The sequence below is a fragment of the Etheostoma spectabile genome, chromosome 2 (assembly GCF_008692095.1).
Source record: "Etheostoma spectabile isolate EspeVRDwgs_2016 chromosome 2, UIUC_Espe_1.0, whole genome shotgun sequence".
Classification (NCBI taxonomy): domain Eukaryota; kingdom Metazoa; phylum Chordata; class Actinopteri; order Perciformes; family Percidae; genus Etheostoma; species Etheostoma spectabile.
In genome coordinates this window covers 14,201,641-14,227,191 of record NC_045734.1, presented here as the reverse complement: position 1 = coordinate 14,227,191, position 25,551 = coordinate 14,201,641, and the positions used below count along the sequence as shown (strand labels likewise).

At 41.0% G+C, this 25,551-nt stretch overlaps 2 protein-coding genes across 8 annotated transcripts in view; both read left to right on the top strand.

Annotated features, from left to right (window-relative positions):
• Positions 1-332: 332 nt before the first annotated feature.
• On the top strand, positions 333-17,592 carry n4bp2 (NEDD4 binding protein 2). 4 transcript variants are annotated; one of them, XM_032537621.1, is made up of 16 exons: positions 333-802; positions 1,783-2,794; positions 3,160-3,284; positions 3,458-3,546; positions 6,216-6,292; positions 6,461-6,601; positions 6,858-9,616; positions 9,997-10,082; positions 10,359-10,404; positions 10,592-10,773; positions 10,881-11,005; positions 11,975-12,101; positions 14,681-14,857; positions 15,358-15,526; positions 16,291-16,414; positions 16,514-17,592. In XM_032537621.1, exons 1-16 carry the CDS (start codon positions 565-567, stop codon positions 16,557-16,559), a joined length of 5,523 nt encoding a protein of 1,840 aa, XP_032393512.1. In that variant the 5' UTR covers positions 333-564; the 3' UTR covers positions 16,560-17,592. The 4 variants fall into 4 exon arrangements, with proteins under 4 accessions (XP_032393512.1, XP_032393519.1, XP_032393505.1 ...); XM_032537628.1 differs by having other exon boundaries at positions 10,586-10,773; positions 11,981-12,101; XM_032537614.1 differs by having other exon boundaries at positions 10,586-10,773.
• Positions 17,593-18,695: 1,103 nt separating this feature from the next.
• rhoh (ras homolog family member H) overlaps positions 18,696-25,551 on the top strand; it is an 11,964-nt gene continuing 5,108 nt past the window's right edge. Inside the window, exons 1-3 of one of the 4 annotated variants that reach the window (XR_004336127.1) lie at positions 18,696-19,020; positions 20,225-20,363; positions 20,662-21,577. Coding sequence is in view for 1 of the 4 variants with exons in the window: in XM_032542546.1 (XP_032398437.1) it covers positions 20,703-21,290 (588 nt within the window). In the remaining 3 variants the exon portion in view is untranslated. Of the gene's footprint in view, positions 19,021-20,224; positions 22,334-25,551 lie in introns of those variants that run through there. The other 3 variants (XR_004336125.1, XR_004336124.1, XM_032542546.1) reach the window with 3 other exon arrangements.

The window sequence follows — 25,551 nt, the reverse complement described above, 5'->3', positions numbered from 1 at the left end:
TCTGTTAACTAGTGTAAAAAAAATGTAATCTGTAAGAAACTATAGTTTCTTACAGATTATATTTGAATTTCAATTTATAAAAGATGATACACCATCAATTTAGATAGTTGCAATGCCATACTTTTGTATCACTAATAATCCATTATAATAATATGAATACTTAAATAATATTTTGAATGCTTGAGTATTTTTTCATTGTTACATTGCTACTTTTACTTAAGTAAAACCACTGTTTAATCCACAACAGGCATTGTTTATGTCTCGCAACAGACCTAGCTTCATAGCACTGTGCCAAAGCCACATTTTATTTTGAAGTCACTGTTCTGTTTTCCGGTTTTAACAGCGTTGGCGGACTTGGAACGATACACACTTTCTGATGTATTTCCACCACTTGGAGTTCTGTTAGATATCGTAATCTTGCGTTGTTGCACTTTGGTTATTTTAGCTACCCGACACTGGAAGCATGTTTTCACTTTTCAGCTCCGGGACACACTTTTTGTAGCTCGTCAGTCACGTAGTTAGCTCCGTCTAGCCGCTAATGAGAGGCTACAGCCCGGATACGGAATGCCTCGGAGAAAGAAAAACGGCCAGAGCCCGGCTAGAGTTCCCGGCGGACTGCCAGAGGGGGGAAGCATCGACCACAACACGGGTTACCCACTACCGCAGGGATTTGACAGTGCCATGGCGAACAACTTTCCAACCAGCTCCGTCAAGGAGAGAATCGTCAAAAGCATGCAGGAGATGTTCTCACACCTGGACCCAGAAGTTATATACATCGTGCTGTCCGAGTGTGATTTTAAAGGTAGCACTAAAGATGGAAGACAGTTGTCCAACCTGCTTATGACTCGTAGGAATGCTATTCAGTGTATTCTGTCACCCAGTTAGCTGGGTAGCTTCTTAGCTGGATATTTCTGATAGCATTTTACTACGTGAGGTTACTGTAACGTTATAGTGGAGGTCCCATGAGTATTATTGACAGTATCCGCAATCATCTAAGACTGCTCCTTATATTTTTTTGCATTTCAACCCACGCACCCTCCTCATCCTGTTGTGCCTGTTTAGATCTAGATGAGCTACGAGTCCCTCCTTCCCTAATACATATGGATAACAGATGCTGGATGTCAGATGTCCTGGTGAGGTTTATTGAAATAGCACCAGTATTAAAGTGTCACCAAAGGGATTCTCAAGTCAGTAAAGCAGAATAAAACAGCAATAAACCCAACAAAAGCCATCAATGCCTTTTAGAACGCAGCCACTTGTTTAAACTGCCTACATTGCTGATATAAAAAGTAAACACGCCTTGAGAGCCTCAGGGGTACAACAGAAATTAACCATGCCCAGTCAGTCACTAATCCCAAATCAGACGACTCCAGAATCCTACCTAAACATGTATTATGAGTTCACATAATAAAATCTTCTTTTTGTCCAAGGTACCTGCAATGGCATGCTAACTGTATAAAGTGGAAATTGACAGGAGAGTTATTTTGAAGACTGTAAAGTATTAGCCAGGTTCTATAACAACACTTATCCAGAGGGTGCCTAAATCACCAACTGTGTTGTTGTTCTTCTTCTTGTCTGACATGACCAGACTAACTTGTTCTGTAATGGTAAGTATCAAATGGTGCTGATAGCATTGCTGGCGGTAATGCTGGTTTTGCTTACTCTTATTTTATCATTTTTAATGCTCTTTGTTTTTTAAATATTGAAACATTCAATCATGACTTAAGGTGACCCACTCTTTTCATTCTCTTGGTGTCTGTGGTTTCTCTGTTTGTTTTCTAGTTGAAAATGCAATGGACTCTCTCTTGGAGCTGTCTGTGGCTGCTGAAGGTGCAGCCCCTATACCTTCTCCTGTCTCTGGCTTTGAGCGCACTGCTGCAGCCCTGCTCAGCCCACATCACTTCTCTGAATCAAGACCAGACCCAGACTCCTCCAAAGCATCACAGCTGCCCTGCTCTCCTCCCTCCAGCAATATCTTGACAGAAGAGCTGGACCTCCTAGTTGATCAGGAGCTAGAGACACTAACTGCACAACAAGGCGGCAGCCAGTATTTATCTGTTGGCAAGTCCCTTTCCTCTTTCCCTCCACCACCATTCCAACAGCAAGTCCTCCCTGAGCTGCTTCAGTCCAGCCTGCAGCCTGGATCTAGAGGGCCCTCTGTCGAGCAGCAAGGCCTAGTGGGAAGTCTGGCAGAACATATTTCTGGAGCTTCCTCCCCGCTCGACAACGTCAGCACTTGGGGAGACAAGACCGTTGGAGAGCAGCAGTCGGTGGATTTCACACATCTGATGACAGAGACGCCTGCCAACAAGCTGAAACCTCCATTGGACCTGGCAGCTTCTGGACGTCCTTCAGCTTTCCAGGTGTATAAAAAGCAAGACCCATTACACACACCCTCAGACAAGGCTGGGCTCAAGCCCTCTAAAACGATAGTTGGAGGAGCAAGATCTAAGGTTAACACATTGAATCCGGAGCCGCTTGGCTACATGCCATCATCCTGGAACCTGCAAGCACCAGTGTTTTCTCCTCGTATCCATGAAAAACAGAGGCCAGTGTTCCTTACCCCTGTGGCTCAAACACCTTCCAACTGGCCCGGCCAACCCAGACATGCCTCTCCCTGGTTGAGTCAGGGCTCCGTAAGCCAAGCACCTCTCAAACCTTCTGCTACTATTCCAAAGTCCTGGGCCCTGCCTGCTGCTCCACATTCTCCTGCCCACAGCAGGCTTCGTTTGGTAGGGAAGGTCCTTGTGTTGCTACGTGGTGCTCCAGGATCTGGCAAGTCAACCTTGGCAAGGTAAGAATTTTAGGATACTCTAAATAGCAATATGCTATGCACTCGTAGTAGCGTACAGTGTTCAGGAGTGAGCTATAAGCCGCCCCATAACTGTTCACTCTTGTTGTTGGACTAGCATTGATCTTTTAGGAGTGATTTTAAAATTTTACTTTAGACCTACAAGTCATTAGATCATGCTCCTTTTACCACTGAGTGGAGTATAGTTATAGAGCTCATGTCTCAGTTGTGAGATGATCTCTGTGTGTGTGTGTGTGTGTGTGTGTGTGTGTGTGTGTGTGTGTGTGTGTGTGTGTGTGTGTGTGTGTGTGTGTGTGTGTGTGTGTGTGTGTGTGTGTGTGTGTGTGTGTGTGTGTGTGTGTGTGTAGAGCATTCTTAGAACATAACCCGGGTGGCGTTATACTGAGCACTGACGACTATTTCACTCGTAATGGAGAATATCAGTTTGACCCCACTGCTCTAGGGGAGGCCCATGAGTGGAACCATAAACAAGGTAAACAACACACACACACAGTTCTGATAAGAAGTGAAGCAGGAGCAGAGAATCATGAGGTTTCTTTTATCTACATAGTTGATTGCCATTGGTTCTCTTTAAGTGCTGTGTGTATTATGACAAGTGGTTTGTTTCTCTTGTGCTTTCTTTCTTGTGCCAACTTTATTCTATAGCCAAAGAGGCTTTTGAAAGGGGTGCTAACCCCATCATCATTGACAATACCAACATGCAGAGCTGGGAGATGAGACCTTATGTGGCTCAGGTCAGTCAGCATCAAGCATGGTAACATTTTTCACATGGCTAACTGATTCTGCTTTTGCACTTTGCTCTGGAGAAGATGATCATACAAGTCCTCTTAAATAACATGTAATTCATGATAGTGTATGGGTTAGGCCTGTCCAGACTGATTTCAACCCTGCGTGGAAAAAATGCAACCTCCTCATTCATTCAAATTAAGCCATTCTGCCCGAGCAGGTGGCAACGCAAAGGGCAAAAATATACAGTGGTGTGAAAAAGTGTTTGCCCCCTTCCTCATTTCCTGTTCCTTTTTCTGTTTGTCACACTTAAGTGTGTCGGAACATCAAACCAATTTAAACAATAGTCAGGACATCACAAGTAAACACAAAGGCAATTTGTAAATGAAGTGTTTTTATATTAAGGTGAAAAAAAATCCAAACCATCATTGCCCTGTGTGAAAATTGATTGCCCCCTAAACCTAATAACTGGTTGGGCACCTTTAGCAGCAACAACTGCAACCAATGTTTGCGATAACGTGCATGAGCTTTTACAGCGTCCTGGAGGATTTTGGCCCACTCATCTTTGCAGAATTGTCCTAATTCATTTACATTTGAGGGTTTTCGAGCATGAACGCCTTTTTAAGGTCATACCACAACATCTCAATAGGATTCAGGTCGGACTTTGGCTAGGCCCACCCAAGTCTTAGTTTTTTTTTTTCTTCAGCCATTTGTGGTTGACTTGCGTGTGTTTAGGATCATTGTCCTGCTGCAGAACCCAAGTTCGTTTCAGCTTGAGTACACCCAGATGGCCGACATTCTCCTTCAGGCTCTCTGGTAGACAGCAGAATTCATAGTTCCTTTTATCACGGCAAGTCTTCCAGGTCCTGAAGCAGCAAAACAGCCCCAGACCATCACACTACCACCACCGTATTTTACTGTGGTATAATGTTCTTTTTATGAATGCATTGTTCCTTCTACGCCAGATATCTTGGACACACCTCTCCAAAGATTCCACTTTTGTCTCATCGGCCACAGATGTTGTCCCAAAAGTCTTGGGGATCATCAAGATGTGTTGTGGAGAAATTGAGACGAGCTTTGATGTTCTTTTTGCTCAGCAGTGGTTTTCTCCTTGGAACTCTGCCATGCAGGCCATTTTTGCCCAGTCTTTTCCTGATGGTGGAGGCATGAAGCGACCTTAACTGAGGCAGTGACGCCTGCAGTTCTTTGGACGTTGTTGTGTCTTTTGTGACCTCTGGATGAGTCGCGCTGCGCTCTTGGGGTAATGTTGGGCGCCGGCCACTCCTGGGAAGGTTCACCACTGTTCCATGTCTTCACCATTTGTGGATAATGGCTCTTACTGTGGTTCGCTGGATTCCCAAAGCTTTGGAAATGGCTTTTAAACCCTTTCCGACTGATAGATCTCAATTACTTTCTTTCTCAATTGTTCCTGAATTTCTTTGGGTTTCAGCATGATGTGTAGCTTTTAAGGATCTTCTGGTGGACCTTACTGTGTCAAGCAGCTCCTATTTAGTGATGCCTTGATTGTGAACAGTGTGGCAATATCAGGCCTGGGTGTGGCTAGAGAAATTGAACTCAGGTGTGGACAACCACAGTTATAGTATGTTTTAACAAGGGGGCAATCACTTTTTCACACAGGGCCATGATGGTTTGGATTTTTTTTCACCTTTAATAATAAACACCTTCATTTACAAATTGCATTTTGTGTTTACTTGTGTTGTCCTTGACTATTGTTTAAATTGTTTTTGATGTTCCGACCCACTTAAGTGTGACAAACATGCAAAGGAACAGGAAATGAGGAAGGGGGCAAACACTTTTGCACACCACTGTACACAGGGTCGTCTGGCAAAAAAGTTGAACCTGGCTCAACTTTTGCTGCTCACATTCCTGGTAGATCATTTTGTAACGGCCATAACGTTTTTCTCCTCCTCTGAGTTTCATAAACCGCTTGTGCAGTGTTTTGGTGTCTGATTTGCATTTAAACACCTTAATCTGTTACTAGAGCTGTACTTTCTGGATCACATTTCATTGTCTCGTTGGTACCTTAACAACATGCCTCCACCAATGCAGTCCCTTTTAAGGGCCATGGTAGAAGCGTCCACGGTCTCAGCCCTAGATTCCAAACGATTATACCATCATTTCACAAAAAAATCAACCAGAGCAGTACGAAAATACTAAAGAGCTTCACAAAGACCCTAACACCCACCTCTAGTCTAGGCTCTAGTCTGTACACTCTCAGAAACTACACCTACTGGCGTGAGGTAACTTTGTAGAAATAGGGTTACCTGGGTAGTGAAGATGTGGTCAAATGGGGTAGAGAACCATACCCAGTTGACCACTTACTATGCTGTCCACTGCTAAAACAGCCATGCACCACCGAAGACCTTGCGCAATACAAAGACAGAGCAAAAGACTGTCAGTTTCAGCTGAACAAGATATAGATTGCATGTGAACACGTAAAAAAGAAGAGCCCATGTATTGTTTAAACACAGGGCTGATTTTGGCCTGAACTCCACTCAGATCTGTTAAACTACATTTTTACCTTAATCCTCGTTATGTATTAACAGTGGCAGAAGCATTTTGTTTCTAAACAAATATTTTGTGGGATTGCAAAAAACAAAACAAGTGGCTATATAACTTTGTTATGAAGTGCAAAAAATGGTTGGCCCTGTTCTAGGCCCTGAAACATGGATATAAGGTGCTGTTCCGAGAGCCAGACACTTGGTGGAAGAACAAGCCAAGAGAACTGGAGAGGTGAGAAATTGTGAGAGGGATTACAGTAGCATCTGTTTTTAATGTAGAATATCAACTAAAGTATTTATTTGCACATGATGAACAAAATGCTGTTGGAGACTATTTGATATATTCCAGTTTTGTGTCTTGTATCTGTTTTTTTGTGTGTGGCTATACATGCATGTGCAGGCGTTCCACACACAATGTGCCAGTGGAAAAAATCCGACGCATGCTCAATGGTTATGAGCGCTACATCACAGTCCAGGCCATCATGGGTTCACAGATGCCTGAGATCAAACAGCGCGTCCCACTGGAGAACAGAAGCTCACAGTGAGTTTCACCTTCAAATATTTGTCTTGGAGACACAGGGCATATGCTTTGTATCACGTTGCGTTTGGATAAATAAAAAAAACCTTTGGTTAAAATAAATTAAAATCATGAGATTTATGCTCATCCAATGAATCCTATGAATCATCAAACATCATTGGACTAAATCAGACATAATGTATTGTGCACACATTATTAGTTATGTTAATTGCTTTATATTAACATAACTAATCATTCATATCTCTTTTGTTTTCTCTAGGCCAGTGTCTTCTGAAACGCCTTGTCTTGACCTTGTAGGGCAGCCAGAATTGGCAGAGGGATGTATGAAATCCCGCCCTCAGCTGTATTCCTCTCTCCCTGACGTGTCATCAATTAGTCGTTCTAGTGAGGTGGGAATGATGGAAGGCGGCACCCACAAATCTACGGAGTCCCTCAATTTCCATCCTACTGGAAGACTTGTGGAAAACCCTGTAATGTCCGATGGGGATGATGACATGGATTTGGGGGAATTAGATTCTGAGTTGGACTTTGAGTTAGAGATGAATTGTCCAACAGGAGATCAGAGAATCCCCGACTGTATTGTGGAATCAGTGATGAGTGAAGATCATCGTGGGGATGAAGTGCCTGTGGCTTTCTCTGAGTCTATTGCACAAAGAGTAAGGAGGGAAAGGCCAAGCAGGAGGTCGGGTTTTGACAGGTTGGAGCCTGCAGATCTGGTGAAAGATGCCAACCAATCACACGGCGAGGAAAAGGGGAAAGAAAAGGCAAAGGAAGCAGAAAGGGTAGAGATGGAGCTATATGAGGGAAAGAAGGGAATGCCTAAGACGTTAGATTTTGTAGGAGACTGGCCTTGTGAGCAGCGACTGGTGAAGCAAATAGAAAGGCATAAAGAGGGAAGTGGGAAGGAAGATGGAGGTGTGTCTCAAGAAGCTACAAAAAATAAAGCGGAAGTGCAGTTGGGACCCAATGTGGCAGAGTTTCAGAAGCTTCTTGATCTTATTCAGACAGGAGTTGCTGATGTACAGACATGCTCTTCCCGTTCATCTTCCCGTTCATCCTCCCTTTTCCTGAGCTCTGGAGAAGAACTGGAGAAAGAGGAGGCAGGTGGCAGGTTTGGGGAATCCCATGGCAGTAGACCTAACAGTGAGGAGAGGGAACAAGACATTAACAGGGTTAACAGCAGCAGAGGTGAATTACCTGACTGTGTGTTAGACTGGAAAGCAGCTGACTCTTGTAAGGTCAGGGAATCGACAATTGATCATTATGAGGGACTTAAAACTGAAACTGAAGCGAGTAGAACCACAGGAGGGAATGATAATGTGTCAGAGATTGGAAGAGAAACAGGTTCTGTGGGTTTGAAATCAACCAACCCAACAAATCCTCTCTCAGCTCTTACTGCTAATTCACTAGTTATCTCCAAAACTGTGGAGGCAAACGAATGCCATGATGGAGCGGGAAGCCACAATACTGAAGGTGAGGTTGGTACAGAGCCCACTGTTGGTCATACTGATACTGAGATAAATAACTGCACAGAGAATGGCAGAGAGACAAAAGTTGAGGCCGATGGAAGTCATGTTAGTGAGATGTGTCAAAGTCCTGTGTGTGTTGGCTCTGAGGAAGCAGAAAGCAGTTCTTTCAGTGGAGGCAGTCAGGAGAGAAAGCAGCGTCAGGGTCGTAGATCGGGGAAACAGTGTAAACTAGCCCTCACCTTTACTCAAAACTGCCCTGCTTCTTCACCAAATAGTATTGAATGTCCAAATTTAAACACAGCCCAAAGTATAAACCACATTCAGAATAGCATGAACACAGATGTTGAGCCTAACTTTAATCCTGACTGTAACACTAGCCTTAAACCAAAATCTGACCTGTTTACCAAGTCCGAATCTGAGGCACATCTGCAGCCTTCTTCCCCACTTCCTCTGGTAGACACAGGCAGCCCCACTCAGACAGAACCTCAAGACTTTGCCTTTCTTTGGCGTCTCAATCGCCAAGACAATGCAGTCATCACTGCTGGCAGCCACCATAGTGGCATCACAGTCCTGTCTGGAGACTCATCCCGCTTTGTGCCCGAGTTTTCCACTGCCGTCTCTACGGCGGTTGCAAGTCACCCGTCCGGTCAGAGAGTGGTGCCCTACCGCGTGGTCCATGAGAAAGGCACGCAGGTGGAAGAGAAAGAGCTCGGGGCAACTCAAGACCGGCTCGAGAGCCTGCGCATTCTCAGCTGCCACTTTAAACTGGTTAGTTTTGATACGTTAGAAGATCTGTATGACAAATGTTATCAGGACATAGAATGGACGACCAACCTGCTGCTGGACTCTGGAGAGAGGTTCTTCAGAGATGATGATGGTGAGAAAGAGGAGGAAGAGGATGGTGGTGCAGATGAGGAGAACATATCCAGTCTGTGTGGAGTTTTAGGCAAGCCTGTAGGAACCAGGTTACATCCTGATGTGTTAGATGAGCATCACCCGGAAGATTGGCCAAAGGGAGAGCCAATTGGGTTTGAGGAGGTGACTCAGCAGGGAACCTTTGCGACAGTCAGAGAATCAAATGAGAGCTCCAAGAAAACTGATATTTTAAGTTTTGAAGGTGCAGCGGATCCAGTTAGAAAGACATATCATCCTGATATAACTTCACACTTACAATCCTCTCCTCAAACAGAACTTAGTCTGCCTCATGCAGTGAATGAAGGAGAAAGATGGGGTGACACTGAACACAAAGTCACATCAGAAGCTGACCTAGAAGGCGGGGCTTGGGGTGGAAGCTTAGATGATGGCGTAATAATTGAAGAGTCAAGAGTTGAAATTGATGAGGAGATTGCTAGCATGGACGAGGTACACCGGCTGTTGCAGGCTGAGCTAGAGGAGGTGGAGAGAGATCAAAAACAAATGGTGGAGGAGAAGAGGCACATGGAGGAGAGAAGGAGCACACACCTGGACATTCAGAGTGTGGAGTTGAAACTACCCACTGAACTGGCACTGCAGCTAACTGAACTGTTTGGTCCTGTTGGAGTTGACCCAGGTAAGCAACACACAGGTGTCACACTGAAGAAAACTCTTTTTAACCACTGAATGTAATACTCAGATGGCAAGGCAGGCCTTTAAGATAAGTACATTGTGAAGAATAAAAAATAATAACAAAACTTTTTGTCTTTCACGTATCCATACCTGGCCAGTTGCTGCACAATATGGGTGTGATTGTCTGCTTCGTAAAATTACAAAACATGTTGAGCGCAGCCCTCGAGATCAACTAAAAAGTGTTTCTTATAGCTGTTAGACAATCTGATAAGCAGCTTCGCTGGAAACATACTAATTAATGTATTGCTGAACCAATATAATTTGTAGATACTTCTCTGGTAGTCAGACTGACATAAGGGTATCCGTCTTCTCCACAATATTCAGGTGAATGCTCCACTGATGACCATGTAGTTCAGATGGACCTGAAACTGGCTAAACTGCTCCACCAGAAGTGGAAGGAAACCATTCAAGTAAGCTGGCAACTCTAATCAATATGTTTTTTAAATTAATAACAAGTTAACAAATGGCCATGTGAGAGGGTTTGCTTGTAGTGTTTAAGCTACAGAGAATTATCACCTGAATCTGCAGCTCCCCTCGGCTTTACAAAGCTTCATCAGTTATTGATGGTTTAATAATTTAGCGAGTCTTTACCAGCATCAATTCTATCCATGCAATTATAAATGTACCCTGATATTCTGATTTACTGTGAGTGGGTCTCTGTTAATTTGACTATGAATGTTTTACAGGAAAAGCAGAGGCAAGCAACCTTTTCTTCTCACTTCTTTCAGGAAAGTAAGTACACACACACACTTAGAATCCATTAAGCATCATGTAATGATAACAGAAAGATATATTACATCGGATGCCTTGTAATATTGTTAACCCATATTGTCTTAGTCAAATAAAGAAATACTACTGGGAACAGCATTTTTCAGAAATAACATTTTGTTTCACAACCTTTTTTAATGTATGGGTTCAGTACCTCGAAGTGAGTCACAGGGGTCCAGACCTGGATCACAAGACTGGTCACAGCCACTGAACAACCAACCAGAGACCCATGGTCAGATGCCATTCATGGACCACTGGAATGTGTCCCGCCCACAGGTGTCTCTTAGAGATATTATTAAAGAGCAGCAGGCTTTGCAGAAGAACGAGGAAAAGGTAATGCATACACCTACTGTACCTGTGGACTTATTAAATAATGTTATACTGGTTTTGACCCTGTCTGTTCCCCACATCCTAACCTATTTCAACCTTCCTCCTATTAGACCAGACAAAGTTGTGCGGATCTTGACCGACGTGATGGAGCCACATTGATGAAAGAGAACCAACTCTTCTCCCTCTTCCCCACCATTGACAGACATTTCCTCCTGGACATCTTTAGAGACCACAAGTGAGAAAACAACTTTGAGAATGTATTCATTTAATTATTTTTAGAGACTTTATCATATAAATGATGAAGGTTGATAATACAAACATGCTCTCTTTTTTTTTCTATAGCAAGCAAAAATATATGTATCTGATGTAGAGCTATGTACAGGCCCAAAAAGTCCTGAGCATGCATAATCCCCTACGTGATCCTGCATAGTTTCTGTCCAAGCCGGACTCGAGCCCAAACCACGGCTGCAGTTTTTAGCCCAAGCCTGATTTTAAAAACCCAAATTTCCACTGTGAAAAACAAACAACGAAATTAACAAATGTATTACAAGTGAGTCTATATCCTTGATGTTCTACTTCCGGGATTACTCTGGTGCCACAGGAAATTCCGCTGGACGCATGTATTTTTCGCCGATGACCGTTACCTTCCGCTTTCCTCATATTGGAATTTTTAAACTCTGGTGGATTCATGAGTACTATGGTTAACTGCTCCTCAGATTTCTGCAGGGTACATTGAGACAGCTAGCTAGACTATGTGCCCAATTTGCGTTTACTCTCGCACAACTATTTTACAGCGGCTCCGCGTGGAGCTTAGTGCCGCCCATGACAATTGTGATTGGTTTAAAGAAATGCCAATAAACCACAGCATGTTTTTCTCCCATTCTGGAATGCTATGTAGACTAGCCAGACCCACCTCCACTCCGCACCCTATAAGCGAGTAAACTAGACTTTTTAGTTCTGTCTCTAAACACAGTCTCCGACATGTGCTGTCTTGAATGTTCAGCACAGCCCAAAAACTGTCATATGTCATGCTAATAAAGACCGTATAACATTTCTCCTCATTAATGTAAGGTAGGAGCCTCAAATGTTGATCCTCAAATTATGGGGGGGCCAATCGGGTTCAGGGCAGAGAATCTAGGCTCTCAACATCTGATGTTGAAGCACTGTTCTGAACTAACTTGTATATGTGTTTATCTTTACATAGTCACAGCCTGACCCAGACTGAGCTGTTTCTTCGCTCTCTACTGGACCAGGAACCCGCCAAGACAGTGGTCGCACCAGAGGCTCATCGAGGCAACCACTTCAGAGCAGCCAGCAAGGAGAGGGAGAAGGTATTCGCAAGCAGAGAGAAACAAATCGTGGAACAGAACAAATGTATTCATCAATTTCCCACGTTAGGGTCACGTGATTGGCTAGACAGAGATATCGGCTTAAAGTGTAGCTCCTGGCCTAACTTTGTTTGTCAAAAGTTTGTCAACTTTTGTTGTTTTATATGGTTCCAACTTCGAGGGTTGCAGGTCAGATTTGAACCTGGGCCGCTGCAGGACTTAGCCTACATGGGGCGAACCCCCCCCCAGTCTCAGATCCAACAGGTGGGGATCGACTGACAATAAGCTAACTGCTATCCATGCCTAGCTAGCATTTCTGACTGCAAGCATTGGCTCATCAGAATGGATGAAAACCCCAAAACTAAAAAAAAAGTAACGTAAGGATTCTTGACAGCCATGGCCACACTTTTCAGGAGGTGAAGCTAGCAGATATGGAAGACATAAACCGAAGATGCAACATCCGCATCGTCGGATTGAAAGACGGGCTAAATGATGCTAATGCTATCCAGTAATTCTCGCGGTCCCTGTCTAAGTGGTTCCCAAATTTAGCAGATGTACGGGTTGAGATTTTGAGAGCCCACCGAATTTAAAATGATACACAACCAGGCAGGCGATCCTACAAACTGTGCGGAAATCTCCGCTCGTCATTGAGAGGCGGATAATTTGCTTCTCCCCGGACGCACGCGTGCGTGCGTGTGTGCGCGCGCAAGATTTTTAGAGTTTCCTTTCCAAGGTGTTGTTTTGTGCTTTTTATTTATTGTTTCTGTTGATAAACAATATGTCTATTTTGATGTTAATTTAGTGTGGAACCAATTGCTGTTGCTACCAGGTATTTATGGGCTAGTTTTCCATTTTGGCTGCACCATATCCAATCTTGATCACAGATCTACTTTGGCGTGCAGTTAATTCCACCTGGAAGGATTATTCCTTTTTCTCAGGTAGACATAAATCTTTTTTCAGGATAGAGTTGTTGTTGTTTTTTTTGCATCCCCTCAATTATTTCATTCAATTAATAAAGCACTGTTACTCCCAATGGCATTGTCTGACCATAAAAGGGTCCTTTGCACCACCACATTTGGCCAACTGTCTCAACATATGGTTAGATGGTGTTTCAATACTTCTTTACTAAAAAATAAATCCCATATCACTCAGTTTATAGCAGAATTCCAGATGTTTGCAGAAATGAATGTTGGCTCTGTAGAATACCCAAGGATATTGTGGGATGCGATAAAAGGTTTTATTAGGAGCAATACCATACTTTTCTGCTCTAATGCGCGCAATGCTATGTGACTTCAACTACAAAACCTGGAAGCTGAGTTTACCAGATTAGATCCATTGTTGCAAAAATAATTTTACTGATTAAAGCTTTCGAATGATCACTAGTTAAGAAATATACAACATTCTGAAACAGAAATCTGATTTCCTCATCCATAGAACGAGACAGCGCTATTATTTCCAGGGCGCAAGATCTAGTCATTTACTTACCATGAGAATTAGGTCAAGTATGAAAGCTAATCAGGCTTTAAAATTAACTGGTCAAAGTCTGCATTACTTAATTTGAATGATTCTACAATAATTCAATCATCACTGCTAACATCTCCATTGTTAAACAGTTTAGATATTTAGGTATTGAGGTTTTTCCTTGCTTAAACCAGATTGTGCCTCAGTTACTTCTTGTTAGTGCTGATAAGATTAGCACTCAGGGCATCCATCCTATTCGGAAATATTATAAATGATTCACTATGCAGCCAAAAACCTGTGGTATGGTATCCAGGCTTTATCAGTTTTTGATAATATCTGGCCGCACTGCCCTTCCTATTGAGAAGGTCTGGGAACGCAATTGTCCAGACCTGAACGATCTTCACTGGCATGATTAATGGTCTAACATCCCAGAAGCATCATGCAGTCCAGAGCATCAGCATATTCACTACAATTTCATTCAAAGGACATATCTCACTCCTGTGAAAATGCGTCACACAGTTAGGACTGCAGAAAAGATCATCGGTGCCAACCTGACCTCCATTCATGATGTATACACTTCCACAGTCAGAAAACAGGCAGGAAACATCACTGCAGACCCATCTCACCCTGGACACAACCTGTTCCAGCTTCTCCCCTCTAGTAGGCGCTACAGAGCACTGTACGCCAAAACCAACAGACTCAGGAACACTCTAATCAGTCTGTTTACTGGTTCCACCTATTATGTGTGTGTCTGCTTGTGTGTGCGTTTGTGTATGTCTGTTTCTGTGTGTGTTGTTTGCAAGCTGAGGACGCCGCTCTTCCTATTGTTTTTGTTGTGTTTCCCTCCTTCCCGTCTGTGTGTCCTGGGACATGTTCTCCTGTCTCAGCATATTGTTTGTAATTGTAATCTTTAAATAAAAACATTTGGTCACCAAAAAATTAATTTCACATGTTAAACACAAATATGTCTGTCCTGTGACCTCTGTATCTTTGTTTGCTCTGCAATAAAAAAATACAATTGAAACTTCACTGCAAGAGTCAGGATCACAATATATGATTTAGTGATTACTTCTTCACCATAATTAACTTTGTTTCACTATGTCCCTTTTTTAATTTGTCAGAGGCAGAAGCCCCTGGAGCTCACCGTACCTGACTATCAGGATACGGAAGACCCAGAGTATGAGGACTTCAGGGCCGAGGCCAGCCAACAGAAGAGCAGACAGCACGAGTGTTTCTCCAAAGCTGCTGAGGCCTACAAGCAAGGACGCAAAGATGTGGCCTCATTTTATGCACAGCAGGTGAGGAGCTGAATGTTTTGTTAGTTTCACCGGTCAAGCACTTTGTATTTCTGTTTTTATTTAAAGGTCTAGTGTGTAGGATTTAGCGTGATCTATTGGCGGAAATGTAATATATATTCCACAAAGCCATGTTGCACAGCCATGTTTCTAGAGTAGCCCAGATCAGACAAACCAAACCTTGGCTCTAGATAGGGCTATTCACATTTTTATGTTGGCTACCGTAGTTCTCCTACACACTTGGCACACAGGTGAAGTTTTAGTTGGTTACAATCTGCAACCTCGTTGCTAAATGCCACAAATAGAACACACTGGATCTTTATTTAATAACTTTTGCTTAAGGTGTGTGTGTGGGGGGGGTTTGCATAAACTGTATTAGAGGTAATGTTTCAAACTTTATCATTGTTCTTTTCTTGTATTTGTTTGTTTTCAAGGCACAGCTCTTCTTTTATTTAAACATTCTGCACTCACAGTAACTTAATTTGCATCACCATCTTTTGTAGGGACACCTGCATGGCCAGCGGATGCGTGAGGCCAATCACCGTGCAGCAGTTCAGATTTTTAAGAGGGTCAACTCATCGCTGCTGCCTAGCAACATCCTGGACCTCCATGGGCTGCATGTAGACGAGGCCCTGGAGCATCTGGCTAAAGTCTTACAGGACAAAACCACAGGTAATGAACCGCACACTGTACTGTATACATGAACCAAGAATGACTACAGAGGGACTATGACAGAGAAAATGTTGGCATAACTAAAGATTTACATTCAAAGTCAGCGTCTCACTGTGTTGGGTGCAGGTACCTTCTAAAATGTATAAAACATATATTGTGTATATATACACACAGTATGTATATTTCAATGTATAGGTTATGGAAACGGTTACAAGATTTGGATAAAGATGGGCTACAGGAGAAAGGACTTCTTTTTTTTCTTTTTTTAATATATAAAATTATGTTTAGTAAATGATGATTGCTGTTGTAGGTTAATTATTATACAGCTATGTCCATACATTTTTGTTCGTTTAATTTCAGCTGTGTTACTAAACTTCCACACAGTTGTGTTTTCTTGACATTGCACGCGTGTGTGCACTTCTTTGGAATTCTGGAAGGGTAGAACTGTGTAAAACAAATACTGTTGGCACCAATCACTCGTTTAGAGCATTGGGAAATTGGGTTGGATGATGGGTAAGGGTAGGACTGTGAGTGTTGCATAAACCCGTTGGGTCTTGAATTGATTTAGAGATAATTGCGGGTAGTGGGTCGGTATGTTTCTGAGCTTTGTGGGTATTTGGTGGGTTGCAAAACGGTGCTGACTCAAACTAGAGATGGCACTGTTACGTCTAAATCATGTGAAGGATCAGAACATCAGTAGACAAAGTTTGTGCACGCTGCTTCTCTTGACTGTCTTTTGTTTTTTTTGGCCTCTTTCTGTGTAGATTGTGAGCAGGGTCTTTGTCGACCTCAGCTCTCTGTCATCACAGGAAGAGGGAACCACAGCCAGGGGGGCGTGGCCCGCATCCGCCCCGCCGTAATAGACTACCTCAACAACAAACACTACAGGTATACACATTCACACAAATGCACACACGCAAAACACACACACGCAACAGTGTCAGTTCATTGTCACCCACCTTTTTCTCCTATCTCTTCATCTTTCAGGTTCACTGAGCCAAAGCTAGGCCTCGTGTTGGTCTCTTTGAAGTGAGAAGAACTTGGTTTATTGGATTCAAACTAAGGCTGCTATGAAGGACAACACACACACACACACACACACACACACACACACACTTACTCTCTCTCTCTCTCACTACTTCTACAATGCCATATTTACAATTACTAAACTTTTCATCCTGTCTCTATCTCTCTTAACTGAATCCTAATCTTAATCCAGGTTAAATTGAGGTTAATTTTAAATTCATTATCATAATTTTGATCTTAATAAGACTATTCTTTCTTTTATGATTATGAAAAATAAGGTGAAACACAAATAAGGTAATTTCACACAGCTGTAAAGCTAGAATGTATTTACATTTTAAATGTTTTATAGTGTAATTATATTTTGCTTTACATTATGCCTTTTAAAGAGTATGAAAAATCCCTGTTTTGAAGGTGTTGAATAAGGTGTAATTTAATCATTCTTACATTTTCTAATCTGGAGTCACATTTGAGATGTGAGGATTTAATGAATCTTTAATTGAATCAAGATTGCACGTTGTCTGCTTGGAGGTTGCTCTCTAGGAATTTAAGTAATATGACATCCTTTTTTGAGTCACAATTTAGGCATTTGATGCCAATCTTAGATTTAATACACGCAATGTAGTCTGAGAACTTATCACAAAACTAAATGCTAAGATGGAAAAGCGTTTTTTTTGTCTTGGTTGTAGTGTTACAGTGAGCCTGAAACTCTTCAAAAGATCAAAAGGCTAATAAATATGTTTAACAACCTCTTCTCTGAGTTCTGCAGCAATTGGTCTCCTTTGTCGTAGCAGCTGCCTCAGCAACATACTGCAACTCTTCATTTACTTAAGGCCAAGCCAAGCTTAGCTGCTAAAATGTTGATATTCAAACTCAGGAAAAGATTCATCATTGTGAGGTTTTGTCTTTCAAGGCCAGTCGGTTATTTCCAGCCTTTTTTAACCTATTGTGCCAAATTTAGTAGCAGTAGTATTCCTCAGGTTACTACACTAGTTTTGTAGATTCAAAATAGCCTCTGTTTTTCTATCTGTGTAATATTTTTCTTAAAGGTGCAAGATCAAATGTTGACAGATTTTACCGATTTGTACATGATGTTGTGAACATATGAATTATAAATAGAAAATTGTATTTTTGTATTCATTTGTTCTAATGGTTTTACAGATATTATTGTATTGTTAAATAAACTTCTATTTGTTTACAGTTTGTGGATATTTATGGTTTTACATCAAAGGATTATGTATCATAGTGGAAAGAATAAGCCTGCTGCTTAAAAAAAATACATGGATCATCATTCTAGTCATTTAATATTAGTCTGTATCAAAAGACCTGCCAGTGATCTCATGTATGTTGTATGGTAATGTGGCTGATGAAGAGGGATGGTATAGTTTATGTAATTTACAATTATGCATTATACTAGTCAACGCAAAGAGATCATATACTATAGCTTCACCAACATGGACAGTATGGACAATTTCTGTATAAAGGCAGATCCAACAACAAAGCTCTCTCACTGGGACAAAGATCTGATATTTCATTTGTATTTTTATATTGTTTTATTGGGCTTGAGAGGGTTGGACTCTTGGGAAAGACTGTAGGTATAGAAGACTAAATCCATGTACCAGGGATGAAGTTGAGGGTAAAAACTTGAATTTGTGCACATTTCAAAATTTAAAGAATGTGTTCATGGCACAGCCTGACGTTTACTCATTTGGATGGTAGCATGAGCTCATTTCTTTCTAACTGTGTACACAGATTTTGTTTTATTTTCAAACTTGAAGTTTTCAGAACCAACCACCACTGACTCTAGTGACATCACCTGAGGCAATTTATCAGATTTTGCATGGCAGGCAGGTTACTCGACTGTGACGTGTAAATTTGGCGAGTCCCCCTTTATCAATTAAATAAGAGATAACTACAGAGCATCGTATCTTGAGGTGCAGTAGGTTTACGTATGATTACAGACCGGGGTTTACAATGTGTCCACTGTTTTTACCACATTAGGCCTAACGTTAACCTAAGACATGAATGGATTTTATGTGTGCCAGCTGTAAGATTTGCTGCTTTGTGAAATGCCAGATGAAATGGTACAAATGCACAAAAGAAAGAAGAAAAAAAACAAAACATTTTAACACAGCTGCTGTGGGGGAGGCGAGCAGACGAGTCTCACCTCCACTCCAACTAGCGGATGTGTTTTACTTTTCTTTTCTCTCATACTTTCTCACTTCCCTTCTCTACTTACCAACCTCGGTGTTGTCAGGCAGGTGCCAACATATTTCGGGTGGTGTCTTGTTTCTTCTCTAATCAATTCATACTCTAGCAACGGCTATTAAGGGTTAACCTATGTGGATCGGCACATCGTAATTAATAATAAACGTTTTTGCAGTTTAGTGTTTTTCGCTCTGCGCTGTGAAGTCTTCAAAAAGCGGCAGCCTGCATCCGCCCGTTACAGATTGAGAAGACTGACAAGAAAGGTAATTGTCTTTTCCTTTGTCTTGAGACACAATGATGCTGAGGTTTCTATCCTACCATATTCTGTTATTCTCATCTATTCTGAAATTTAATTAAGTCTCCATAATGTGGGCAAAAACCTAAACTTTTAACATTTCAACATTCTAACTTTTAAATAAAGTAAACATCTGAGATGTTCAAGGTGTGTTCTTACTCTCTCACTAGAACAAAAAGATAATTATTAATGTGTAAAAAAATAAAATAGTATTTGTAGAAAATTAAATAAAAGCATGTTACATAAAGTAGCCTAAGAACAGTGTTTGATTCATTTTTCTTACTTTATCTTTTTAATACCCTACTTCTTGCTCCAAGAGCAGACTGAAAGTATAAAACTAAGACTTCTTCTTGAGAGATAATTTAGAAAGTTAAATTGTGGAAAAACCCAGTTTAAAGTGTCCCATTTACAGGATGGAGGTCTTTCCATTTATGTATGTGTGTGTCATGGCAGGTGGTTTTGAGGTTATGACTTATTACTTCTGCCTCTTTAGTACAATTGTCAATAAGAATTCATAAGAAACCAAAAGTAGTATTTTGTTGATCATGTACAAAAAAACATCAAGATATATAACTATCACTATATCAAACAATAAAGATCATCCTCTTTCGTTATCACATTATTGTTTAAGAAGAAAACTGCAGAATCAAGACTGGTCATCAGGGAGATACATTAGAGTAAATGGAGCCAGGCCCGTCATATGTAACCTTTGTGCCTAATAATACAGCAAACAAAGTGTTAATGATCCCCTGTTAAAGTCTTCAGAATCAAGTTGTCAATTCTGGGTCACACCCAAGCAAATATCTTTACTTCCGTATACTTTGTCATATATGTAATACTTTACACTTCAACCTCTCTCTGTAAATTTAAAATGTCTGTTACGAAAAGAAAACTGGATGTCATTTGCCTTATGCAGTACTCAGCAGTTGACTACTTCAATATTGTTTAAGCAGATATTTCATATTTGTCATGCAAAACATTTGATTAAGATCCACGCTGCAGTTGTTTTCTACGCTGCATGTTGTATGAGAAGAATCTGTTCACTGTCTAGAGGAACATGGTTTCAGTTAAATGAACAATTTGCTAAAGCAATTAAGTTTCTGTCTTTTAAATTTAAGACAACAGAGTGCTTACAGATACCTTGTGTTTGTAACACATCCTCTCTACCTCAGTAGATTTCCCTCTTCAACTCTGAGAGGTTCGATCTGTTTGGACAGAATGACGGCCATCATTAACGAGAAGGACCAACACCTGACCACGCTGCAGAGACCCAGCAGAAATGAGATGAGCCGAGGGGTACTGAAGAACTAAGTAAGACGTTATGTGAAGCGTGTATGAAGCTCACAGCTGGAGAACTGCTGACTGTACAAAAACTCCTCCATTTGAGAGTTGGTTAAGGACTCTGAAAAGAGAGACGTTATAGGTCAGTTCAACAAGCTGAATGACCACTGACATCTCTAGGTGTGGAGATACCACAAGACAGGGCTGCAAATCACCTGCTATTAAAACTACCTCCTGAACACAGGAGTACAACACACACAGATGAGTGATCACCGACTTACCTCGTGATCCTCTTCAAGTTCCAGTGAAAGACTTTTTTTCCCCATAGAACCACCAAAATCTAGTGGAGTGAGACTGTCGCGGGCAAACATGGACGGCCTGGAACAGATGTCGGTGAAGTGTGTTCTGGTCGGTGACAGTGCGGTGGGCAAGACGGCGCTGCTGGTCCGCTTCACCTCAGAGACCTTCCCGGACACGTACAAGCCCACAGTGTTTGAGAACACAGGGGTGGAGGTGTATATGGACGGTGTTCAGATCAGTTTGGGGCTGTGGGACACGGCGGGCAATGACAACTTCAGACAAATCCGGCCGAGATCCTACCAGCAGGCCGACGTCGTCCTCGTCTGCTACTCTGTGGCCAACCCTAATTCGCTGGCCAGCATTCAGCATAAGTGGATGGCTGAGATTCGAGAGAACTTGCCCAAAGTGCCAGTACTGGTTGTGGCCACCCAGACGGATCTGCGGGAGATGGGGGTGCATCGGGCCAGCTGCATCTCAGCGGTGGAGGGGAAACGTGTGGCTCAAGAAGTGAACGCTAAAGGCTACCTGGAGTGCTCCTCCTTAAGCAACCGTGGTGTGCAACAGGTGTTTGAGCATGCAGTGCGGACGGCCGTAAACCAGGCCAGGAAACAGGCCAGGAGACGAATGTTCAGCATTAACCAGTGCAAGGTCTTTTGACCTTTGACCTTAGACTTTTTCAATAATGCATCCCAGTGCGCTGTTCAAACTCAGAAAGGGCCTGTAGAGGTACTAGAACCCAAAGCTGTGTTGCTCCATATATACGTAGGGTTCTTTTTCACTAACGGTGTGTCTTGTCCGCCACAAAAGACTCCACTAAACTCAAACTAAAAAAAAAGAATACTTTGATTTAGTCATACAAACGTAAGCTGGTGAAAGTTCTATTTTTGTGTGATCCAGGGAGAGATGTGAAGAAAAGAGTTAATCTTTGATCTGCTTGTGAACTGGTTTTAGAGGGGGCATTGGAGAATTTTTATTTTTCAGAAATACTCTATAAATGCTTCAATTCAAGCATTTGCAGCTTTAAAATTGACACAGCTGACTTAAACTCTTCAGAATAGGAAAATGTGGGTGTTGGCTCATAGAGAACCAACGGGTCCATTTGTGCTGCATCGGGCTCTAAATAAGCTCTATTATTTCTCCAGAGAAGATAACATTTCATTTGACTTGAACAGGAAACTGTCAGTAGTTGAGCCATACTACGTGTTTCACTCGGTTATACATGCATTTTAAATGCTATATAGCTTTCAAATCTATTCATAAGATACCTGTGTTTTTATTGTTTGAAATGTATGCACAGACATCAGTTGCATTGAAATGAAATTTGACTTATTCATGACAGTCAACACACATCAATCATTGATAAAAAACAAACATATATAAAAAGTTTGTATTGATACAAACAAAATATAATTGAGAAGTTTGTTCAATAATTTAAAATTAGAGGATTGAAACCTTTTTTTAAATTCTAAAATAAAGTAAAGGGACATGATACATAAACGTTATCTGAAATGTTTACACCTTTTATTGAAACTGGATGCCACATATTAGCAGCTTTTGTGGATTTTAAAAAAAACTGTATTTTAATTTTATTTAACTGTATACCTACTTTAGAAAATATAAGAAACATTTGAAGACATGAACTGCTACTATGTATCTTACATATGTCCCTGTTCCATAAATTATAGTATTCATAACATTGACACAGTATTGTTTTAATTTATGTCCATCCAGTTTTACCCGTTGCGGAAAAACAACTGGGAAATAATCTATAATAATCTAAAGTATTTGAAGAAGGGAAAATGACACAGCCATCGCGACCGGGTTGGGGTGAAAATGACTCTTTCCCTAATGATGGCTGTGTTATCCCCTTGGTTTCTCTTTCCATCTTTTTGAAGGAGATGGCATTGGATTTGAATATAAGTGTGCATTTATTATGAAAGTTCCCTTTTCTGCCTTTATTGACTTTGTCTGAACCCAAATAAACTCCATAAGAATCATATTAAAGGTATAATTTATACACTTTGTAGGTGTTTTGCATCTTATGTTATTTTGGCCACAGACAGATTTCATTGAGTATTAAATGTGTAATGTACTTATATTACGTCTTTTGTAGTCCATATACTGTATGTCATGTCAAAACACATACAGTGTGGAGTATTTCACTCCCATTTGCCAAACCTATGTATGAAATCTGTATTGGAATACACATTATATTAGATGTATATACAAATAATGTAATTTGTAAATTTTTACAACGTATGATTTAAATTGTGATTTTATTTTTTTGGAGTGGTATCCCATCTTTGATTCTGACCAGATTATCAAAGTATTTTGTTGAATGATGAGTAGGTCAAACAATTTTGTCCACGAAGCCATTGAACAATGCTGTCAGACATATGTGCTGTGTGTCTTTAATACAGTATTCATAAATGCTTAATTGAGTGGCAAGACATGAAAATAACAGAAGAGTTGTGAAAGATTGAGAACGACAGCTTAGTCAATGACAACAACAGATAGCTAGTGTGCATAGCTAACATACACACACAACGCACCTGGCCTGACCCACAATAGAGAAGAGATGGAGACGTAAGGTAATCTAGAAGGTCTAAAAGGTAGTAGATCCCACATGTTACTTTAAATCTTTATATCACCCCTAATTAAGTTTAATATATGGTTTATTCTTAGAACTTAATACATACCAGTGCAGTCTTGTATATAAGTAGGTACAGAATAAGTTTTATGTCCATAAATGGGATCTATGTAAGGGTCTATGTATATGTCCGGAGGTTTGAATATGGACCTGAGAGGGTGATATGAGAAAATGAAGGCTGTGTTGAAAAATTTATAGTAGCTGAATAATAATAAAAGCACAAAAAAGACAACCAGGAACAGCAAACAACTAGGAAAAAGTTCAGAAAAGCTGTTCCCCCCTCCCTCATGCTTCTTTCCCGCTCTTTCTCTACATTTCTCTGTCTAATGTGGTGTTCATAGCTGCTGAGGATGAGAGACACATTACAGGCTTTTCAAGGATATGTTGAAAACACTTAACCACATCCCAACACACAATAAAAAGTCAAACTTGTGCAAACACACACAGCAACTCCAAGTTACTCAGTTCTCAGACACGTTTACTCAGTCAGTCCATGTGCACAGACTTACTTATGTGCTTAAATACGTAACCATACATTTACCCTCATCATACAGAGGTCATGTTGATAACAAATGCACAGGACAGTCCACATGCACATGGTATTAACTTCATGAAGGTCTCTCTTGCTTGACATAGTATGACAAAATACAAAAACTTCTTGGAGCATACTGATTAACCATTTAATATTGTATATAATTTTATACATATATATCAGTACTTATTATTATTTTACTACCATAAACCTCAAATTATTATTGTCTTTTTACAAGTTGCATAGGACACTGAATATTTGACAAAGACACGCCGATTATGTTCAGATTAATTTCCAAAACAACTCTCCAATTGAGTTTACTATATAATCCATTATTATGTTCATGCTCGAAATATAGTATTTGTTTCAATACTGTCTGCATGTTCGTAGTTTTGACAAAGAGAAAATGCTTTGAGTTTAACATGTTTGACAGCCTGCTGTGGCCAGGTCTTTCATCTCTCGTTGTGCTCTCTTCTCCCACAACTACCGCAATGCCTCATCCTCACACACACACACACACACACACACACACACACACACACACACACACACCACCACCACCACACTTGACATACTTCTCAAGGGCCTCTAATGTGTTATCCAATACTCTGATAAAGTAACATTTTTCACAGCAGACATTTTGACATGTCATAGCAGAGGTGCACATGTGTACAGTAACTAATAACATTAGCAATGTCCTCATTTCATATAGGTGTTGTTCCTGGGTTGAGGTTTTTCTTTCATTGACATAGTTTAGTGCTAAACCTAAATGAAACAGTGCCATCGTTAATCTGCTACAGCTGTGCCTTTTCTGACTATGACAAATAAATCAGCTCATACCAGCTCTTAAGAGCTGCAGGGGTGGAAGGTAACTGAGTACATATACTAAACTACTGTAAGATAAGATAAGATTAACAACCCAAACTAGAATCATTGGAGGGGGGGGGGGGATCAAAAAATGATCAAGATGATCAATATGCATACATGCATCAGTAATTATTATCCAATAATACAATTCACATTTTCTGAAATTAGCCATTCTGCACAATGAGTGTTTTTACTTGTGGTACTTTGAGTGTATTTAGATTGCAATACGTTTGTACTTTTTCTTAAATAAAATTTTAAATGCAGGACTTTTACCTGTTACTCTTATTTCTACACTGTTCTTATATGGTGCTTTTCTGGTCTTAACGACTACTTTTACATACGTATGTATACTTAAAAGGAACCATTCACCATTCACCCACATTCATATGCTGTGGAACACTAGAACACTGTAGAAAGTCACCACACAACTTACTGTATACCTAAAATGATACTGCAGACAAGCATTGTTCACTCGACATTGCTGTATCATTGTATACACACACACTTCCTTAGCTGTTCCTACACCACTGCTTTTTGCTTTTTCTGTTGTTCTTTGTGTCTCTACCTTTCTGTCGTTCTCTCACTGTCTCACCCTCTGAAGCGCCCCCACTGTGTTCTGCCCCACTCTCTCCCCAATTTACTGAAAAAACACAGACACACATGATGTAAATGAGAGTGATGTACGCCATCACTCTCATTTACAAGCTCACAGTGCCTCTTCTTTTTGCACAGTGTATGCATTATATTATACTTTTGTTTAGAATACATACACACATTTACTCCTTGTCTGCCTGTTTGTCTGTCCATCTCTCTCTCACACACGCACACACTCACATCCACACACACACACACACACACACACACACACA